This window comes from Stenella coeruleoalba, assembly GCF_951394435.1.
Source record: "Stenella coeruleoalba genome assembly, chromosome: 3".
Classification (NCBI taxonomy): Eukaryota; Metazoa; Chordata; class Mammalia; order Artiodactyla; family Delphinidae; genus Stenella; species Stenella coeruleoalba.
In genome coordinates, this window is record NC_137148.1 from 106,466,908 (window position 1) to 106,487,487 (window position 20,580).

The 20,580-nt window shown below is 38.0% G+C and overlaps 1 protein-coding gene across 6 annotated transcripts in view; it reads left to right on the plus strand.

Annotated features, from left to right (window-relative positions):
* ISOC1 (isochorismatase domain containing 1) overlaps window positions 1-20,043 on the plus strand; it is a 28,923-nt gene extending 8,880 nt beyond the window's left edge. Inside the window, exons 2-8 of one of the 6 annotated variants that reach the window (XR_013827623.1) lie at window positions 1,748-1,867; window positions 1,967-2,170; window positions 3,775-3,891; window positions 9,364-9,471; window positions 11,634-11,728; window positions 13,062-13,179; window positions 20,028-20,043. Coding sequence is in view for 4 of the 6 variants with exons in the window: in XM_079916983.1 (XP_079773109.1) it covers window positions 1,748-1,867; window positions 1,967-2,170; window positions 3,775-3,891; window positions 9,364-9,510 (588 nt within the window). In the remaining 2 variants the exon portion in view is untranslated. The other 5 variants (XR_013827624.1, XM_079916982.1, XM_079916984.1 and 2 more) reach the window with 5 other exon arrangements.
* Window positions 20,044-20,580: the final 537 nt, after the last annotated feature.

Below are 20,580 nucleotides of genomic sequence, written 5' to 3' on the forward strand. Positions count from 1 at the left end.
TTTCTAAAAGAATATATATATATGGATTTTAAGCCTTTTGAGCCAAGGTTTAATGTTTACTGAAATTTAAGATACATGGTCATAGTGACTGGTTTTCAACCAAGTACCCTAAGTACTTACCTATACATCAGACTCATTGCTTTTGATAATGACCAAAATGGAAGCATGGTACTTGCATTAAAAATTTAAGTAAGGAAGGAGCCTGAATATTTATTTTAAACATAGTTTATTGGCAGAGTAGGAAAACCCTCCACATAGTGTTAGAATTAAAGATGGCACTCGCATTCTGACATGAACTTGGTGTTGGACTGCGCATGGTTAATCAGTGCACACTTATAGAGTTAATACCAGAGGGAGATTAAGGTGCTGGAGTCCTTCAGACCAGGACACAGATAAATAAAAGTGCAAACTGACTAGAACAGTCATACTGTTAAGGATAAAAGATTCCTTTTGATGATTCATTTAATTCTTGTAGTAATTGTTTCTTGGGAGTATGCCATGTGCACAGATACTAAGGCAGAGTCAGGGCCAGCCCGGTGGTGAAGCCACCACCATGTAATCAGGACTCAGGTTCCTCTATAAAATTATGAGTAATTATTGTCTGTGGGTGGTTTAGGTTAATTAGAGGGGAGACTTACAGGGTGCCTAGTAAGAGTAGTGGCATGGGTTCATTCATGATCAGACTGTATCCTTTCCAGAGCTTTCTCTCATTTCAGAAGGTAGAAAGAAAAGTACCATGGACTTTTAAGAATTAAATTCTTGTATTCAACAGTGATTTTTCCCTTTTTGGTAGATCCATATTGGGCCCAAGTTGTTATAATAGACCAACTACAGCAATTAATGTAAAGCATGGTAATCTAATACCCAGTTTTCATCTTAATTCATTGACTTTCCTGATTGTGATAAATATGTGTAAGAATTCAGATGTCAAATTTATGTCTTTCCGTTTGACAGTGGTGATGTGCTTGACATCATTTCATTGCATTTTATTTGAAGTCTAAGAAGTTATTCTTGAGAATACCAACTTAATATTTCTGTGTTGATGATAGCAGTATATCTAGATTTGTTTCTTTTTTTTAGTTTTTTGTTCCATAATCTTTGCTACAGATTATTTAAATTTTATTCTTTGTTCTTGTAAGCAATGCCATCAACAGATTTAAGTTTTTTACTGTTTTTTTATTATAAAAGTAATACATCTTTTTAAATAACATTTAGCAAATGTTTTAAAATAGCATTTGAAAAATAAAAGAAAGGTATTAAGAAAAAATGTTATCAGCATCCCTAACTATATAACCACGTGTTCATATTTTCATGTATTTGCTTCTACTTTTTATTCATATTTTTACATTATTGAAATACTATTGAACTGTGCTCTGTGTTTAAAATTAACGTTAGATTATGGCATTTCTTCTTAGATGGTGCACATTTTTTGAAAACATAGACATACGTTATTTTAATAGGCTAAAAAATGTTTGTCATGTGAATGTGTTAAAATTTGTGAAATCATTTTTGTATTGTTGGTTCTTGGTTTATTTCTAATTTTCACTATTAAAAGCAATTCAGTGGACATCTTTGGGCATAATTTTTTTTCCTGTTATTCATATCATTTCTCTTAGACAATAGTTGTAGAAATGGATTTAATGGGTCAAACAGTAGGAATGTTTTTCTCTCTTTACTGACCTCCAGCTGAAAATAAATGTCATTGTATAACAAATGCTAAATCATTCTTTTTTTCTTTTTTCTTCAGCTTACTACCCTGGGAAATCTTACACCTTCAAGCACTGTGTTTTTCTGCTGTGATATGCAGGAAAGGTTCAGACCAGCCATCAAGTATTTTGGAGATATTATTAGTGTGGGACAGAGATTGGTATGCTTGCTTGTTCATTTTTTCCAATTTGCTAAAGCATGATTCATACGCAAACATATGTATATTGCTACTTATCTTTGTGTGTTTGTTTTCCTCCAGTTACAAGGGGCCCGGATTTTAGGAATTCCAGTTATTGTAACAGAACAGTACCCTAAAGGTCTTGGTAGCACCGTTCAAGAAATTGATTTAACGGGTGTAAAACTGGTACTTCCAAAGACCAAGTTTTCAATGGTATTACCAGAAGTAGAAGCAGCATTAGCAGAGATTCCTGGAGTCAGGAGTGTTGTGTTATTTGGAGTAGAAGTGAGTACCTCTTGTTCTGTTTTGGACACGATATCATTTGTAGAAAACTTGTTATTTCCAGAATGTAATTTTGTATATAGAATACCATGTAGGTATCTGATAGAAAATAGCTACCAGTTTTTAAGTGTTGACTACTTGCATGGCACTGATCTAAACACTTTATATATATTAATTTGTTGAACTCTCACAGCAATCCTCTGAGCTAAGTACTTTTGGTCTCATATTGTAGGTGAGAAAACTCAAACACAGGTGCTATGTGTCTTGCCCAAGGTCATAGAGTTAGTTAAAGTTAGATGAAGCTGCATTTGAATCTAGGTTGATAGATTCTTGGGCCTTTACTTTGAACCCCAACTTTTGGAACACATTTTCACCAAAGACAGTATGTTTATTTGTGTGTTATAGGAGCTCACCTTGGTCATGTTTTTGTTTTAGAAAAACCTTAGAAGTCATGTAGTTCATTGTCCTTCACATTTGAATCATGTGTACCTATTTTTTTAAAGGAAAAAAAATACTCATGGATTCCTAATGCTGATTAAAATGATTTTTTGTTTGGTTTGTTTTTTGACATGTAGAAACAGAATATAAGTATTTATTCATAGCTTTTAAACACCTCTTGCACTAAAATTTTAAAATTATGAAAACAGTGAAATCCAAATAATATTAAAGACATCCATGATGTTTTGATAGTAGGTTTCAGAGTAGTAGGTTTTAATAGCCTCAGGTTTAGATATAAAAATTTCTGTATTTTGACTTAAATAATGATAAAATAAAGGAAGCCTATTTGTATAAATGTCACACCAAATGCTGACTTTTGCACTTTTCTTGCTTGTTCATCATTAGACCTCATGTCTAATCAAAATCATCTTTGAGCAGTCCTCCAGTGCTAATTTTAATGAGTTGTCAGTTGATAATTCTCCACAGCCCTCTTGTCATATGAAGATAAGGTTGGTTGGCATTATTAAAATCTGCTTTCATTGGTTATATAATCCACTTATTGTTGGAGCATGTTTTTACCCTTTATTCTCTGCTGATGAATTGTTACAAGTTCATACTTACAAAGATGGAATCTGTATAATTCATTTTCTGGTGATGTATACTGGGTATTTTTTGCCTGTGCTACAAGTTATTTTTAACTTGGCTTACCATTATACTACTGGGTGCCTTACCACAACTCAGTTTTCCCACCATTATCTCAATTGGCAGTACTGCAAACGCGTTCTTTGTGTTAGGCACGTGGTGTGAATACAGAAATAAACCCAACTGCGAGTGGCATCAAAACTGAGTGGTAGTAGTCAGCCATATGAAGGTCGTCCAGATGACATAGATGAAAATCTTTAAAAAAAGTGCTCACAGAGCTCTAAGAATATGTTCAAGGTTCCCAGTACAAAGAACATTGATGTAATGCAGTCCCTGACTTAACAAAGAGGCAGCCAAAGCCAGAAATGCTGTTTATGCTCAAGATCGCTAGTGAGTTGGAGGCAAAACTAGATGTGGACAAGGCCATTAGACCTGTAGTGCTCTTTCTGCTCTACCGTGTTGCTGCACATTTGTAAAATACTGGTAGTTTACCACGTTATTACATATGGTTTTTACTTTCCTACTAGACCCATGTGTGCATCCAACAGACAGCTCTGGAGCTCGTTGGCAGAGGTATTGAGGTTCATATTGTTGCTGATGCCACGTCGTCGAGAAGCATGATGGACAGGATGTTTGCTCTTGAGGTAATTGTCCTGCTTTAAAATAAATCATTAGCCAAGGCTTCCAAGTAAATTTGGAGAGTATCAAATATGTAACAGCAGTGGAAGATTTACCTCTTAAATTTGAGCTTGGTCTGACAACCATCAGGCTGATTTCCGGGGTTTCTACTACGCACGACAAACCTCTGAGGTCTCTCCATCATATCCTGTTTTACATCTTCTGTCTTTATTTCTAGATGTCTAGTGATGCCAAATGCTCCTTTACATCTTCTTTCGTAACTTTGCTAGTTTTGCACATCAACTAAGAGGTATTCCAGTAAGCTTACTCTGAACTACTGAAAGATTTGCAAATTAACAACAGTTCACCTAGGCTTAACTCGTCCAGGGTCTAGCCAACACCTAGGGTATGGTGGGCCGAAGCCTGGTTCAGCCACTTGTTAGATTTCCTCAGACTTGAATTTCTGGGGATAGGAGGTGTGTCTCTGACTGTGGGCACCACTCACACACAGTGTTTAATGGCTCTCTGTGTGGAGTGTCAAGATATACTTCAGAGTCAGGGAGTTAATGACTTTCATCAGTGTTGCATAACAGTAGCCTTACGTAAGCATTGCCTATTCCGAGACTGTTGAAAAACAAACTCCCACAATTAATCCTTTGAACCTTCACTCCGCATTATGCATCTCTCTCTTTCATGTTTAATTCTAATTCTATAATAGCTTTAAAGTAATGTCAATCTGGATTGAATTGCTGAATTTTTAACTGATTATTTTTATTGAGAATGGGAAATGTAGATTTTTTTTTGAGACCCTCCAGTGTTCCATGCATAAGCTGACCTGTGAACCACTTTCTCTGTAGGATTGCTCAATCACCTCTCTAGCCTAAAATGTTCCCTAGGGTGGTGAGTTGGGCAAATAAGAAAGAGAGGAAAGAAAGGAGACTCAAGTCAGTGGGGAGGGCTGATGTAGAAGCAGGCGGGTAGCTGTCAGCAGCAGTGGTTTTAAGGCCCTGGTTGGCCATCCTTTCTCTTATTCCTGAGCAGTGAGTCCTATTTTGCGATTATAGGTGGAAATGGTTTTATTTATTTTATTCAACTATTTTCAAGTCCACTTGGACTACTGGGTTCTCTGGTTGGTTAGATACTAAGTGTTGCTTCTCCCCCTCTCAGCAGAGATCTTTAAGCTGTTCTTACAGTCATAGTTAGCTTCCACTTTTCAAATTTCCTTAGTAATCTGAGTTTAAACACTTCCACTGTCAGATCCGTACTACCTCGGCAGGCAGCTCTTTTCTTCTTTGAATACCTTTATGGTAATGCTGAGGTCCAGAACTTGAAGTGTTTCCAAGGAAGCGAAAAACTAAGAACATACAAAACCAAAAATTTTCCTTGCTTGTAAAGCGATTTCAAGAACTTTTGTCCTACATTCGTTTTTTAGATGTCTTTATTATGCCATTTATTACAGAAAATTTTGATTGTTGGCAGTTCTGTGTTCTACCAAGACTCAGAATAAAAACAGCCATTTTACCATCTGAGCCTCATTCTTTTGGAGGTAGTCTGTAATCTTACTGATTAGGAGGAGTCTAAACAGTGGAGGGGTAATATGGGTTTGAATTCAGGTTCCGGCATTTTGTAAATTAGTGTCCTTGGACAAATTACCTAATATCTTTGCCTCAGATTTCTCATTGGTGATGTGAAATAAAATTCATATTTTTATGACAAGACAAGAAAAATTTAAACATGAAAACATTTTCTTTGCCCTTTGGCCTCCTCTCTCCTCCCTACTGTGCATTGTGTATCTAAAGTGTGCATCGACCAAACCTCCCATCAGCAGAAATACCTGCTCAACCATAAAGAGCAGACAACCCCTTAAAAGATAACATTCCTTCTTGATCTTCTAAAGGGTCACATGACCCACGACAATGGCACTTAGATCTGGATTATGTAAACTGTCAATAATAGGTCATTTAATGTACAGCCCTCTGTCTCAATTTATGTAACTGTGCTTTGACTTCTAACGGGTGGACCAGTTCTCAGAGCTTTCTGAGGGGCTGTTCCCAGGTTATAATCCTCACTTTGGCTTGAATAAAATTTTCCATTTCTTCCTTTTTTTTAATTGGAGTATAATTGCTTTACAATGTTGTGTTAGTTTCTGCTGTACAATGAAGTGAGTCAGCTATATGTATACCTATGTCCCCTCTCTCTTGGACCTCCCTCCCACCCACCTAGGTCGTCACAAAGCACCGAGCTGAGCTTCCTGTGCTTTATAGCATGTTCCCACTAGCTATCTATTTTATGCATGGTAGTGTATATATATCAATCCTAATCTCCCAATTCATCCCACCCTCACCTTCCACCCCTGTGTCCACATGTCCGTTCTCTAAGTCTGTGTCTCTATTCCTGCCTTGCAAATAGGTTCATCTGTTTCTTTCTTAGATTGATGGATTAATTTTTTGTTGACTGTGAAATAGAAATAATAGTCATTACGTGGGAGGATTTTTGTGAAGAATCAATGAAATAATGTATTGATAGCACTTAGTACAGTGTCTGATATGGTAAACACTCAAATGTTAGCTGTTGCTTTTATTTTTACTGTAGCTATTATTTGTTTTTGTTGTCTTCATGAGGTTTAACTGATCAGAAAAGTATAAGCATATATCAGCTTCCAAGACCCAGAATGGACTAGTCCTGAGAAGTTCTGAGGAGGGAAGGAAGGAATATGGTCTGGGGGGGGTTTGGAAGAGCCTGGAGCAGCCAGCATTGCCTTGGCTTACGGTGCTGAGGTTGAAAGGGAGAGAAGAAGCAGGTCAGGTGGTGATGGGGGAAGATGTGTGCCACATTTCAGATTTTTCCTCTTAGTCTTAATTTGGTATGGAGGTGCTCTAGTCCCTCAGTCCTTGGGAGAAATGTTAAGTCTCCTTTTTTCTTCTGTGACTATGAAAGTGGAATAGAGATCTGGTCTGCTCCCCTTCTTTTTTTCCTTGAGAACGCAACTACTTGAGGTCATTCCTGAGACTCCCCATATTGCCTGTTAAGACCATTGTACTAATAATATTTATAGTTACCGTTATTAAAACTTCTCTGCCAGGATCTGTGGTGTGTGCTTTATTCCACAAAATTTTTTGAGCACCTACCATCTGTCAGGCATTTTTCTTTCAACTTACAATTGTCGAGTAAATGTGAGATAAAATAGACTAAAACCGTCTCATGAGCTTGATGTCCTTGTACTTCTGGGGAGTTGTTAGTGTTACTTGGGAATTCAATGGGTTTAGTCTTTTTTTTCCCCACCCTCTCTGAGACCATCTTGGCTTTGTGTTCTTGCATTTTTAGGTTTGTGGGTCAGAGTAACCTTTCCTTTGGCCTAGTTGGACTGGTTTTGCAAGTGTAAGGGAAGAACTCAGGAAGCCTATTAAACCGTGTACCCATTTGCATTAAACAGCTGGAGTTTTAATTGCCCCATCTAAAGCCAGGAGATAAAGTGAGTGTGGGACCAGTATTGTAGGTGTACTCATAGCTCAAGGTGGTGGGCAGGAACCTGCCGGTGTCTGGAAAAAGTGCTGCTGTTCTCTTTCTGCTCAGGTACCCTTCTGGGTTGGGGCTGGGAAGGCACCGTGGGAAGATCTGTTAGTCTGATCTAAAGACTTTGCAATCTTAGCAAAGGCGTGAGCCACGCCTTCCCCTAACACAGGTTCTTGGCTGGATTACTTTCGAATGCAATCAATATTGGGTATATCTCCGTCTTGAAGTTAAATAATTTTATGTTTCTGTTTACTAAAGTTTTTTTGTGTGCCTCTAGTGTCCCAGCTTGCCCCTGCCACAGTGTACGGACTCACAGCATCCCTGAGGGTTGCTGGCTTAGGGTGGATCCGGTGCTGCTCTAGTCTGGTCAGGAAAGCACTATGGAAAAAAGCTGCCTTCTTCCTGGGTCATCACATTTCTTCCTCAGACCTGGAAACAGTTTTCTGTCCTTCCTGCCTCATGAAGGAACTAGAAAGATTACTGAGAACTGACCTTTGTTTGCACTTTGGAATATAGAAGGCACTTTCACAGACATTGAAAGTATGATTCAGATTCAGACTGACTGATTGAAAGTCCGTTGATTCAACAGGGAGCAGTAAGGAAGGCAGGCAGCCAGGGAGAGAGCTGCATTTGGATGGCTGGACATTCACGGCACCGAGCTGCAGCTAGTCTTATTCCCTGCCCTGCTGTCTGAAGCAAGCACACAGTCCTTTGAGATTTCTGAGGGTTTGATACGATAGTCAGGAGTTGACTGAAAAGCAAGGAGGAGGAAATTAGTCTCCAGACGTCTTTAAAGAACTCAGTGCTGACTCATCCTCTGGGATTTGTCCCAACGTAAAGGACACTAGCAGCCTCACTTATTTCTTCCTCTTTCCTATGTAACCTTCTGCTGTTTTTTCATTTCTCCAGAGCTGTGGTCAGCCTGCTCTGCACACTCCTGTGCTGGTGTTTGAGGTCCAAGCTTGCTATCTGATAAGTAGGCTATGGCTTACACTCCCTTCTGCATCCTTGGGGATAAAAAGGACGAGTCTGCCAGTGGGAAGGTTGGGTCTCTGGATCTGCAGCCATTTGAAGGGTTTACTTTGGCTCCATTGGGATGTCCTGTTTATTCAGGTGACTCCCTTTATGACGAGACACTGATCCACGTCTTTTCCTCTAACTTGCATAGGAATCGTGTCTAACCACCTCATCTTCTAAGGCTCTTACAGTGAATGTTGCTTGGAGTAACAAACAGTTGGTCTGTTTTTTTCCCTGAGGTTTCTGATAAATACATCCAGAAAATGGATCTCTGCTCTAGAATTCTCCTCCCATTCCCCTCTCCCACCCTTTTCTCCACTTTCTCTACTTTGCCCTCCTCCTTCCCTTTCCCTCCTCCCTTCCTTGAGATTTCTGTCCTTAGCTCTTTATTATGATTCCACTGGAACAATTTGGCAAGGATGTTCTTTCACCTGTCAATGAAACTCTATACAACCTTAAATTTTATACTCCCGTTTATGATTCTAAAAAGCTTACAATGGTGGCAATGGTAGTGGTTCTGTTGTCGTCCAGTGGCACATTCTTAACCCTCACATGAGGCTCCTCTACCACCAGCATTTCTTACTTACGGGAAGGGCATGCAGTTTAATGTCAGATATTTGGAGAGAGGAAAAAAAGAACTTAAGAATCATTGTTTTACAGTCCTTAGCCTTGATTTCCCTCTGTCCCTGGTGCATATAAGTGAGAATATTGGCAAGTGAGAATATTGGCTGCCTATTCTCTTTTACTTGTTCCTAGTCCTTATTACTAATATTGAGAACCATCATAAAGGGTTTGTGGTGTGGCTAGTTTGAAATCTCTCCTCATGTCTGAATTTGATGGTATGGCTAAGGGCCATGGTTTTGATAGAGGACACTAATCATTGTGTCCTGGCATGCTTTTTGCTGTTTTAATACAGTGTTCATTCTCATGCTTAATTTCTTGATTTGTCTTTTTTTTTTTTTTTAAAGCGTCTTGCTCGAACTGGGATCATAGTGACTACAAGTGAAGCTGTTCTGCTACAGCTGGTGGCTGATAAAGATCATCCAAAATTCAAGGAAATTCAGAATCTAATTAAGGCGAGTGCTCCAGAGTCGGGTCTGCTTTCCAAAGTATAAGACATGTGAAGAACGGGTGTGCTACTCACCATCAGGTGACAGGACTGTAAGCCCGGACAAGCTCATGGCTCTAGTAGAATTAAAACGTTAAGTCAAAAATTGGCTCTTTTTTGCGCCTCTTAGTAAAACTTAACCAATTAGACCGTTTGGGTACCAGCATTTAGTTACAGATGTCAAAGGTTTTAGGTGCTGCTTACCTTCTTCTTATGTTAATGTGCTTTTATTTATTAAAAAAATTATAATGGAGGTGCCTGTTTTCTCTATACCATATACACTGATCATACTTTCAAAAGTGCACACTCTTGTGAAATTTTCTTAAATTGTGCACAGTTAAAGACAAAGATCTCCCAGTAATAGTTTGACTTTTGTCTTATTGTAAGATGTATGTTACAATGTTAATGTGGATTCAGTGCTTTTACTTTACAGGTTGATTGAAATAGGATTATTAAACGAGAATTTAAAAACAGGACTCTGGATCGTGTTACCCCTTTCGCTCACGATGCAGTCAAGTTATTTATTATGTTGCACTGGTTTAACCAGACAAACTTATGTTGAATAATTACATATCTTTCTTAATTATGCTAATTTTCTTATTCTGCTCACCATCACTAATTCTCTGTTAATGTTCTCTTTTTTAACTGAATCTTTTACCCAGAAAGACTCATTCGCTCATTGCTTGTTTTAATTTTGTAAACAGATGGGAGGATTTGCAACACCATATCATTAATGGAGGGCTGTTCTAACATCTTTGAAGTATTACTTTAGCTGAATAGCTTTATAACCATCTTGAATACATCTAATAAGCACAAGATTTAGCAAAAAGGTAAAGGCTGGATAAAATGTAGTTTTAAAACATCCATATTCTTGTTTGAAATTTTTTCCACCTACCTTCCAATTACTGTTAATGCAAAAGGCCTCAGTAATCATTTGGTAGTATTGCTTTTGCAGTCATTACTACCATTCAATAAATTTATTTTCATTAAATACTTATTATAGGGTTTTAAAACTTTTTAAAAAATATTATGTGAAATATGAAACATTGGTGTCTTTTATATTAAAGTAATTAAAGAAAACGTATTATGTGAATGAAGTTCTTTTGTCTGCCACAGCATGGCTCTTTGAGTACTCTTCCAGGGATTCTAATATTTATTTAAAGGTGTAAAATTTTTGACATTTGTAATCTTTCAATTCATGGAAATTTTTGAAGAATGAAAATGTTTTGTCCATGGGGGTAAATGGATTTTATTGAAGGGCCTTCTTATTTAAGAGCAGTAGAAATTTTTTTTTTTTTTTTTTTCTGGTCAGTGTAACAAACAGCAATCTAGCATTCTTCTTAGGGTTATGTTTAAATTTTTTTCCCAGCAAACTTGTGTGTCAAAAAAGAATCAAAGATTTCTACACATTTTAAAATAGTTTTTAATAAATGTAACCTAGTGCTTCTCAAACTCTAATATGAATACACATCACCTGGGGGATCTTGTTAAAATGCTGACTCTGGTTCAATAGGTCTGGCTTCTGTGCCTGACATTTTGCATTTCCAAAAAAAAAAAAAAAAAAAAAAGCCAGTTTCTACCAGCCCTGCTCAGAAGAGACCAACCATACTTTATGAGTAGCAAGGATTTATCTAACATCACCTGTTTTCCTCCACTGAGTCCTGGCCCTTCCTCTCATGAAACACCACCCCAATGAAGCCTTTTCACAGCTGAAACAATTCTCTGAACTTGAGTCAGTTTCCTATGGCTACCATATTAAATTACCACAAACTCTGAGGTTTAAAACAATGCAAATTTATTATCTTCCAGTTCAGTAGGTTAGAAATCTGAAATGGGTTTCACTGGGCTAAAATCTGTCTTTCCCACTAGATTCTAAGCTTCTTGAAAGCAGGACCTGTGCATTTATTCTATACTCATTCTGGAAACTCATTTTGAGAACCTACTAAGTTCTAAACATGTGCTGAGGATAGAAAGATGCCCCAAGGAAGCTTAGGGTCTGATACAAAATCAGATATATCATAACCTTTCAGTAAAAGTGAATTGAATTATGTCAAAGGTTCAGGAATGTCAGTACAACAAAGTTTAGAGTAATATACTTGTGAATTCTGCGTTCTCCCTTCTTTTTTGCAGATCATGCAAGCAAGGTGATGAGGCCTAATTATAGGAAACCTGAATTGATTTTAATACATTAGTCTTTGAATTGGAAGTGTCTCCAATTTTGTAAGGTAACAAAATTCTTTTAACTGATGTAAATAAAGACCTTGAGAACATAAGCAAAAGAATAGTCCAGTGTCTTGAATTGCAAGGGGGTTAGAAACAAGATCAAGACACATCGTTTATTGAAATGCTAAAACATATGCAGAAAGTTTATCTGAAATTAAAAGTAATAAAAGTTATTCTAACCAGGAAACCAAATACCCTATAACATCCATTTAATTACCACATTTCTCTAATTAGGAAGAATATTTTCTCTTTTTAAAAGTTGATATTTGGGTAAATATGACTTTAGATCTGGGTGGAACTTTAAAGATCACGATCTCAGGTCCATTTCAGCTGTAAAATTCTACAACGGTTTTCTTTCACAAGTGTGGCTAGTGAGACCCAGAGATAGATGTTTCTAGTTGCAGAGGTGAGGAAAGGCTCAGTAAGATGACAACTACATTACGTAACACGTTGCCCTGGGCTTCCTTACATTAGTTGATAACGCTAGAGATTATCAGAAGGAAAGGGGGGAGAACAGTAAAAAGGATCCATTTTAGAATCTATAAAACACTACACTGTTTACATTCGCAAAGCTAAAGGGCTGCTTCCAGCGCCGAGAACTTTCCCTGTGCCCCATCTTCAGTCTAGCCTTACTTCTTTCCAGATGGTTTTGAACTAATTCGGGAGAATGGCTGATAATATGAAAATTACCATTATTTTTATCCTCAGATAACTACAAATCAATATTCTTACATCACTCATGCTTCCTTGATCCTCCATGGAGCATTATTGTCACTGTTTAACCCATGATTAAAAAATTTAAAAATCACTAGGCTACCGTAATGAGATACATCGATTACTTTGATATGGTTATGAAATAATTGCAGTTGGCTTTTAGAATTCTTATTACCATGTTGCTTTTCTTTATCTTTTAAGCCTGAATAGCAGACATCTTATTGAAAATTTATTTTTAGAAGAGATTAAAGTCCAAAATGGTGGTCAAGTAAAATAGCCTATTAATTCCGGTTAAAGAGACTGTAATCTTGATTTCCCTGTTGTAGGAAACAGAATTTTGAACTGGACCCCAAGGTTCCCACTCTGGTGTACACACACTTTGCCCCTGACAGGCAAATACTAATCTCTGTTCAGCTGTAAAGTGTTTGCTCAAGTAATTAAGGCTTCAAATCAGTTCACCTTAAGATAGGGAGACTGCCTTTGTGTTCTTGATTGAATCAGGTGAGCTCTTAAAAGGGACTGGGCTGTTCCTGGCAAAAGAGATTCAGTCTGTGGGAGGGATTTCGTGGGAGGGAGATTCCCTGTTGCTGACTTAGAAGATTCTCTGTTGCTTACTACAAGGCTGAGGATTTGGGAGGCCAGCAAGGAAACAGGCTCCTAAGTTGTACAAGCACAAGGAACTCAATTTAGCAAAGAACCTCAGTGAGTCTGGAAGCAAGTTTTCCCCCAGAGCCCCCAGGTAAGAATGCGGGCGGGACCCCCAATGCCTTGATTTCTGCCTTGTGAGACCCTGAGCCGAGATGGTCCCCATGCTGTGCCGGGACTTCTGACCTCCAGAACTATGAGGTAGTAAACGTCTCTTAAGCGGCTAAATTAGTGATAATTCATTACACAGCAATAGAAAATTAATGTACTTGCTTTTTTTGTTTTTTGTGGTTTTTTATGATTTGCAATCATGTTTATATGAAGAAAAAGAGGAAGAAAATAAGTGGGATGCCATCAAGACAATAAATCTAGCTTCTAGTAATTTATTTCCAGAAAAGTGGGATGGGAGGGAAAGTGTATGTCTGTTGTATTAATTATGTAGCATTTTTCATTGTAAGGTTAGCTTTTTGTCATTTTTATTGCAGAAAATAGTCAACTTAGAGCATACCTGTCATAGATGAGGCTTCGTTTCTTGATATAATTGTTAGTTGCACAGTATATTTCACTAAACTGTAGAAGTCCCTTGGCTTCAGATTTGTTCATTGTTCTCACAGCTGTTTCCTTGCTGAATTGTTCCTCCCACTTGAGACAGTAAATGCAAGAAATGAAAGGTGATGTGTCTCAGAACCTATGGTTAATACACAAATGCTCACTGTTAACGTATTTTGAATACATGCAGCTTTGAATTGGACTTCTGGAAGATGCATATTGTGCTTTCACAAAATAGCCTGTTTGGCAGCCCCAACTAAAAATGTGGAATGCTTTTAAATGTCGGAAATGTGGGAATTTTTCCAAGAAATTAAGACCTAGAAATAATACGTGAAACATACAAAGAAGGCAGGTGTAAATTGTTAGCCGTTACCCAAATGTTAGCATCTTTTTGGTTGTATTGTTTGTATGCCAATAAGTGCTTTTTTCTTTTGGAGAATTTGGCAAAACTTAAATACTGTGTCCTATGATGTCCATATTGGATTCCAGCAATTCATTCCTGCAGGTAGACAGCACGGTGTAGATGTAACATTGTGTGTGTTTATCTATCACATACCTTTCTTTTCATATTAAAAAAAAAATGGTTGGAGTTGTTGGTGGAGGGAATTGGCAGGAGAGAGAAGAATGGGGGATTGCCTTTAAATACTGGAGAAAGAGCCACTGGTTATGTGATGCATTGTGTAATGGAAAGCTTTGAAATGGTAGACCCAGCTTCATTCTTAATAGCTTTAACACTGGGGACAAATGTCTCATTTGTACAATGAAGAGATTGGACTGAACTGTACCATGTGTAAGGTTCATTGCCGTTCTAAATTGTATCCTTCAGATTTTTAAAGTGAATCAAATTTAACATTTGAGCGTTTGTCATATTAAGTAACTCGATCCTCATAACAATCATATAATGTAACTGAAGAACTAAGTGAATAAGTAACTTGCCCAAGGTCATCCATCTGGTTGGAAGTGAGAAGGCTGAGATTTTAACCTAGAATTTAGAAACTGCTGTAACTGCCATAACTACTATGCTGTACTCCCTCTGGCCATCACGAGAGCCAGTCATTGTGCGAGGGAAGCCTCTGTGAGCAAGTAATGATGTGTGAGGCATGGGTGGCAAGTGGGGATTCTTTATTTCCAAGTTTTTAAAAAATTTCTATATAGACAACTTTATGCTCTGTTTGCTATAAATAGCTTTTTTTGAAGACTAAACATTTTAAAATATTCTTTAGAGAGCTCATTGAGAAAGGTGAGTTCCATTATATGCCAACCCTCTTGCTGTCTTTAGTCTTCCTTTAAATATTAACTAAATTGATTTAGCTATGCATTCAAAAAAGTAATTAGTCAGAAAATTTGTCAATTTGCCCAACCTCTGTATTCAAATCTTCCAGCGATAAATAGAAGCTTAATTTGTCTATGGCGAATATTGACTTTGACAAATTACTTTCTGCATATTTTAATTACAAAATAACTATACTTAGCTAAAACTAAATCCATCTCTTTTAAATACCTGAATATTTTAGTTAGCTTTGAGTAAAAAGTCTTCAGTGACGTGATTAGAACCAAAATTAGCATAAAAGCTTTTTAGAATTAAGAGGAATGGGAACACACTTATATGGTCGCCCTTGTTCTCTTTCCATGTTGACCAATCTCATATGTTCTGAATAAATCTAGTTAAATCATTTGCTATAATAACCTGTAGACATGAATTTTCAAGCTAAAATCAGTGGCAGTCTTGGGATTTGATTGTACACTTCTTATAAGATAATGACCATGCTACTGTTTCATGGATGCTAGCAGAAGACATGACATTCCTGGATCAGAGACAAAGGACTTAATTATGCAAGCAGTGTGAGCAGTAGCCTGTGTGCATTGGTTCCCTTTACACCTAAGTCCCACAGGGGCGATGCAGTATGTACCAGATGGATGCCATGCACTCAGTGGGTTTACACTGAACTTTTATAGCAAAAAGTAAGCAAGCCTGTTCTTTGTCCATAAAAAGCTGTTACCTCATTACTCAAGGTTACCGGCTGCATAAACAAGACTGAGAAGTGGGCTGGGTAGAAGTGTTCAGGGCCTTGAAGACATGGCACACCTAGCAAGACCTGGAGGAGTACAAGAGCTCTGAGGAGGACTTACCTCCCAGCAGACAGGTGTGGTGAACTTTAGTGGAAAGGGTAGTGAGGCAGGGCTCTGGTTCTTGTCCTAGCTCTCTGCAGCAGCCTTCAACAAGCCTTTCTGAGACATCTCTAGGTTCTCTTGTATAGGAAATGGAGTTGGATGAGATGACAAAAAATATCTACTCTTTCATCTAGATATTAGGGTTATACTTTGCTGAAAACCTTCATTTAAAATAAGACTGAACAGGTTGCCTAAGGCAAAAAGTAAGCCTCAGAATTTTTACAAAATCAAGCAACACAAGCACAGAATGGCTGATTCCGCTCAAGTGTTAAATGGATTCTTAGGAGAGAAGATGAATCATTGTATTGGTTCAAACAAGGATGCCCTTTATAATTTTAAGTGACATACCTTAACGCAAACACAATTATAAAAGCGTGAACAAGAAATGTTACCTCATTTTCTTTGATAAACAAAAAAATTCCAATGATTATATAAGGCATAAGGGCATTCATTAAAAAAATTATCATCTTTATGGAATGTCTGGACCAGCTCAGAGATTTTAGATTGAATGCATTGTTTGAGATTTTTTTTCAAGAACAAATGAATGAGAGCTCATTACTTAATCTTGTGAAACACATTTTATAGATTTTTTATTTTAGATTCTGGAATAAATTCTGTGAATTCACAAATTTTGCTGAAGATTACTACATTAAGATCAGCTTTGTTGGTCGAAACTTCTCAAAAATAGGTTAAGCATCTACTTTTCACCCCTTGAAAAATTCTACTCGAAAGAACTAGTAAATTTTTAAATGAAAGATACTTGGGAAGATGTTAAATGATTTGAGTCCACATTAACTTGCAAAATAGCAAAAATAGTTCTGGAAAATCCAATCATGCTATCACTGTTAAAATTTAGATTGTACACAAAACTCTGTTTTGGCTACTTAGAATGTGGAAAGATGTTCCGGTACATGGGGTTTATTTATATTAACATCATCCAGCAAACACGTTCTGTCACTGATAGACCAGCAGCACAGGTTTTGAAGTATTTTAACACATAAGAAATAGACTGCAAGCAAACCTTGGCTACCAAGAGTTTTCTGGAGTGAATATATATGGGTTTGTCTGTTCTTTCAGTACTGCTTTATTGAATACCTACCCAGTGAAAGCCTCCCTGCCGGGGAATGTCTCCAGAAGAGAGAGCTGTTCTGAAGAAGTTCAGTCTAATGAGAGACAAAACAGGTCACACAGGGTGGTTAGTACAAAGATGAGGTCCTGGACATAATTGGGGAATGCTGGAAAACAAATTCTCCCCAGATGGGTTACGGCTTTTTAAATCCAGGGCCTGGAGCCTTTTCATTTTAATTCTTTCTGGCAGGGTTTGTTTCTTTGGCTTTTGCCTGGTTAGTTTGGTTTAATAGATACAATTATATTGTAATATATAATCTATATTATGGTTTGTTTTAATATTTGTAACATTTCCTGCCTTAACACGTTAGGACATTTTACTCCTTAAAGGAGCTTACAATCTAGTTGTCTAAAAGGAGCTGCACAACCTGCACTGGTCATGCCCAACACAGGTGAAGGGCTTCGTACAAAATGGGCAGTAATAGGAGCTTGATACCACTTACTCTGAGCCAGGTACTTAGATGCTGTGACTTCCCTAATACTCATAACCTTGTCAGGTTGTTTCTGTTATCCTTACACGGAGAGGTTAAGAGCCTTGAGCTAGGAGTTGGTATGAATGAACCCTGTTTTATGGGCTCTCCCACTAACTGCGTAGCCTTGAATATTCTTAAATATCAGCTGCGGGGAAGGACAGCTCACGATACATACACCAGGGCAATGTCTAAAAAAATTCTGTTGAGTAGACCAATTATTCGTGGTATGTATCGATTAAAGACAGCTCTGCTGGGGTGTTGCTAGTCGTGCTGTGACCTGGGGTTAATGTGCAGTAGGCATTGCGGAACCCAGAGCGCTCAAACCTGATTGCCCGCGGGGCGAGGCAAGCAATACAAATAAATGAAATGGGACGGGTAGGCCTGATACGTGTGCAGCCAAGTTTGAGAACCAGTGCTCTGAGACTTCGCTACTCAACGAGCCGCTCAAATCATCACCATCATACCTGTGGGAAATAGAGAATCTCAAGCCCCATGCTAGTACTACCAGGACATAATCTGTGGTTTACCAAAATTCCAGGTGATTCTATGCAGGCTAAAGTTAGAGAAGCATTGCCTAATAATCAAGTGACAGGTTGAACCTCACTCTAAAGCCTTAGAACAGTGGTTCTTAAATCACGGCTATGCATAAAAATCAGCAGCGAGTTTCAAAAAGGTACTAATATTCACGTCTGTCATTGGAAATTCTGTTTCAATTGATCTCTGGTTAAAATCCTGGAATCAGTATTTTAAAAAATTGTCCCAAAGTGAATCTAATATGCCAGGGTTAGAAAAAAAACAACTGTAATTCAGTTTTTTTTTTCCCACTTTGAAATTCTATGAAACTTGTCTTCACCCAATACATCTTTCTTGTATGGAGTCATCTGATAATTACTTCATATTGAAAAAGGCACTGGGAGAATTTTTCCTGCTTCCAAAACTGTTAGCTGAATGTTAGCTGTTAGTTGAACTAGGTCTGAATGTTTTCTGATCATTGATATTAAGTAACTCTTCATCTGCCACTCTTGAAGATGGACTTAAGAATTAGTCTGCCTTCATTGGTAAACAGGCAGCCCTTCACTTTGGTTTTCAGTCTGTCTATACAGCAAAAATCATCTGGAGACCTTGCATCCACATTTAATGTACTTTCACAGAGCTCAGGATTCTGACGGGGTGAAGGGCACGCGCTTTTAGTCACCCACACACAGGCCCACAGTAAGCTACTGGAACGGTTCAACCAACCAGGTTGTCTTTTCTGTTAGGACTTAGAGATCACCTGGAATAAATTGAATTTTATCATCACTCCTGTGAACTCCAGATTTTTCAACTGTTAAAAAAGAAGATCTTGTTACTTATGAGAACTTCATGTAATGTTTATAAAGCACTTAACACAGTCTCAACTCTGAATACTTCTGAAAGTCTAATCTGACAGGGCAGGTCTTCTGATGGAAGATATTCACCTCAAGTGGTGTATATCAAAGACCTTGGCTCAAATTTCTTTAACTTCTACCCAAATTAAGGCATGTTTTTCCCCCTTAATGAACTAGTTGCATGCCTTCCAATCACAAAATAGAAAAATAGCTACCTTTTCTTATGCAGATGGCATGGCTTATCATAAAGAGCTAGAGGTACCCCAAGAAGCCAAATGATCTTCTGAGAAAAATTAAGTGCCCGCCCCCGCCCCCCGCCCAAGTAAGCAGTTGAATTGAGCGATTCAGTTTATTCAGCCTTGTGGGGCAGGCTGGCAAGCAAATTCAGGTGGGTGGGCCTGCAATCCCAATCATAGGTACTTTAAGAGCCATATTAGGGTTCTTCTGTCAGTGGCAACAGGTCACACCTGTTAACTCAAGTTTAACTGGCTAATTTATCTGTCGTGCTACAGTGGTTTTCAATCTTTCTATCACAGTGCAAGTAAAAAAGAAAATTAACATTTCTAGAGTACTTTAGGGTAAACTGATAAAGCTTGATCAGGAGAGGCAACGTACTGAAACGCTTTGGCTGCTCAGAGGGCTGGAAACATCCATATCTCAGTACAAGCACGCTTGGATCCTAGTCCGGGAACACGTGCACTAGAAGCTCTATGGCGCCCCTTCGGGGCATGATATGGGAATAGGGCTCTCAACACTGCTTCATCCAGAGCAGCTCATCTCTCATGTTTTATTATTTATCTTCCATATAAATCTTCATTTACAGAAAAGTGAAGTCCCTGCCTTTGTGGGATGTAACTTATGATGGTATCTCGGCTTTCATTTTATAAAAATGGATCATGTAATCTAAATATCACTTGAAGAAAGTGGTAATAGCTCCGTGAAAGGAGATCCAGTATTTTCAGACATTCCTTTTGGAGTCTGTTTTGATAACAAGTTTCTTAGTATTTCCCCCCGGCTTTCTGTTCTATTCTTGTTTGTGGAAAGGCGTGTATCTTGTATGTGATTTGTTTTGAACCTAGTTGGTGAAATACACTGAGAAATAGTGAATCCTTAATTAGAAATTAAGAATTTTTCAGTAAATCCAGCCTTAGAAATTAACTCATCGAATTTCCTTTACGGATGAGATACTGAAATGCAAACTCATCTCCTCCGCCAGTGATTTGTTCAGTGGGTTTTCATGTCTTCCTAACCAGGCCACATCAAGGCTGTTCACATTTCCTCAGAGCTTTGAGGGGATATTGTTTATTTGCTAACCAAAGCTCAAAGACCTGGTGACTTCACATAAAGAAAAGCTGATCCAAGGTATGAAAAATGAGGAGTCACTACTTACTGTTTAGTTAAATACAAATTTATAAAAGAAAATCATTTTTTAATTGGCGTGCCTACTGTCTTTAGCTATAAGAAGTATACAGTATTTGATACAAATTCCTGAGAGGATTTTGAACTACTTATTTGTGTTCTGTATAAATGCATCCATTTGAATATTTGGATTCAGTGCTTCCTTGTGCACCGTGAAAGCAGTGAGGGCTGAATAAGGCAGTTGTGTAGGGGAGAGGACGTGAGTGACTTGAGTAAAACTCCACAGCTTTGCTGAGAGTTTTGCAGACCTAATTGTTGGTATTTGGTGGCGCTTTCCAATCTGTTTACTTTCCTTTATTATAAATAGTCAAAAATATGACTGAAACAGGGCTGGCAGAGCTAATATTTCTTTCTCCTGGTTGCGTTCTGTCTCCAGCCATCCTTCTC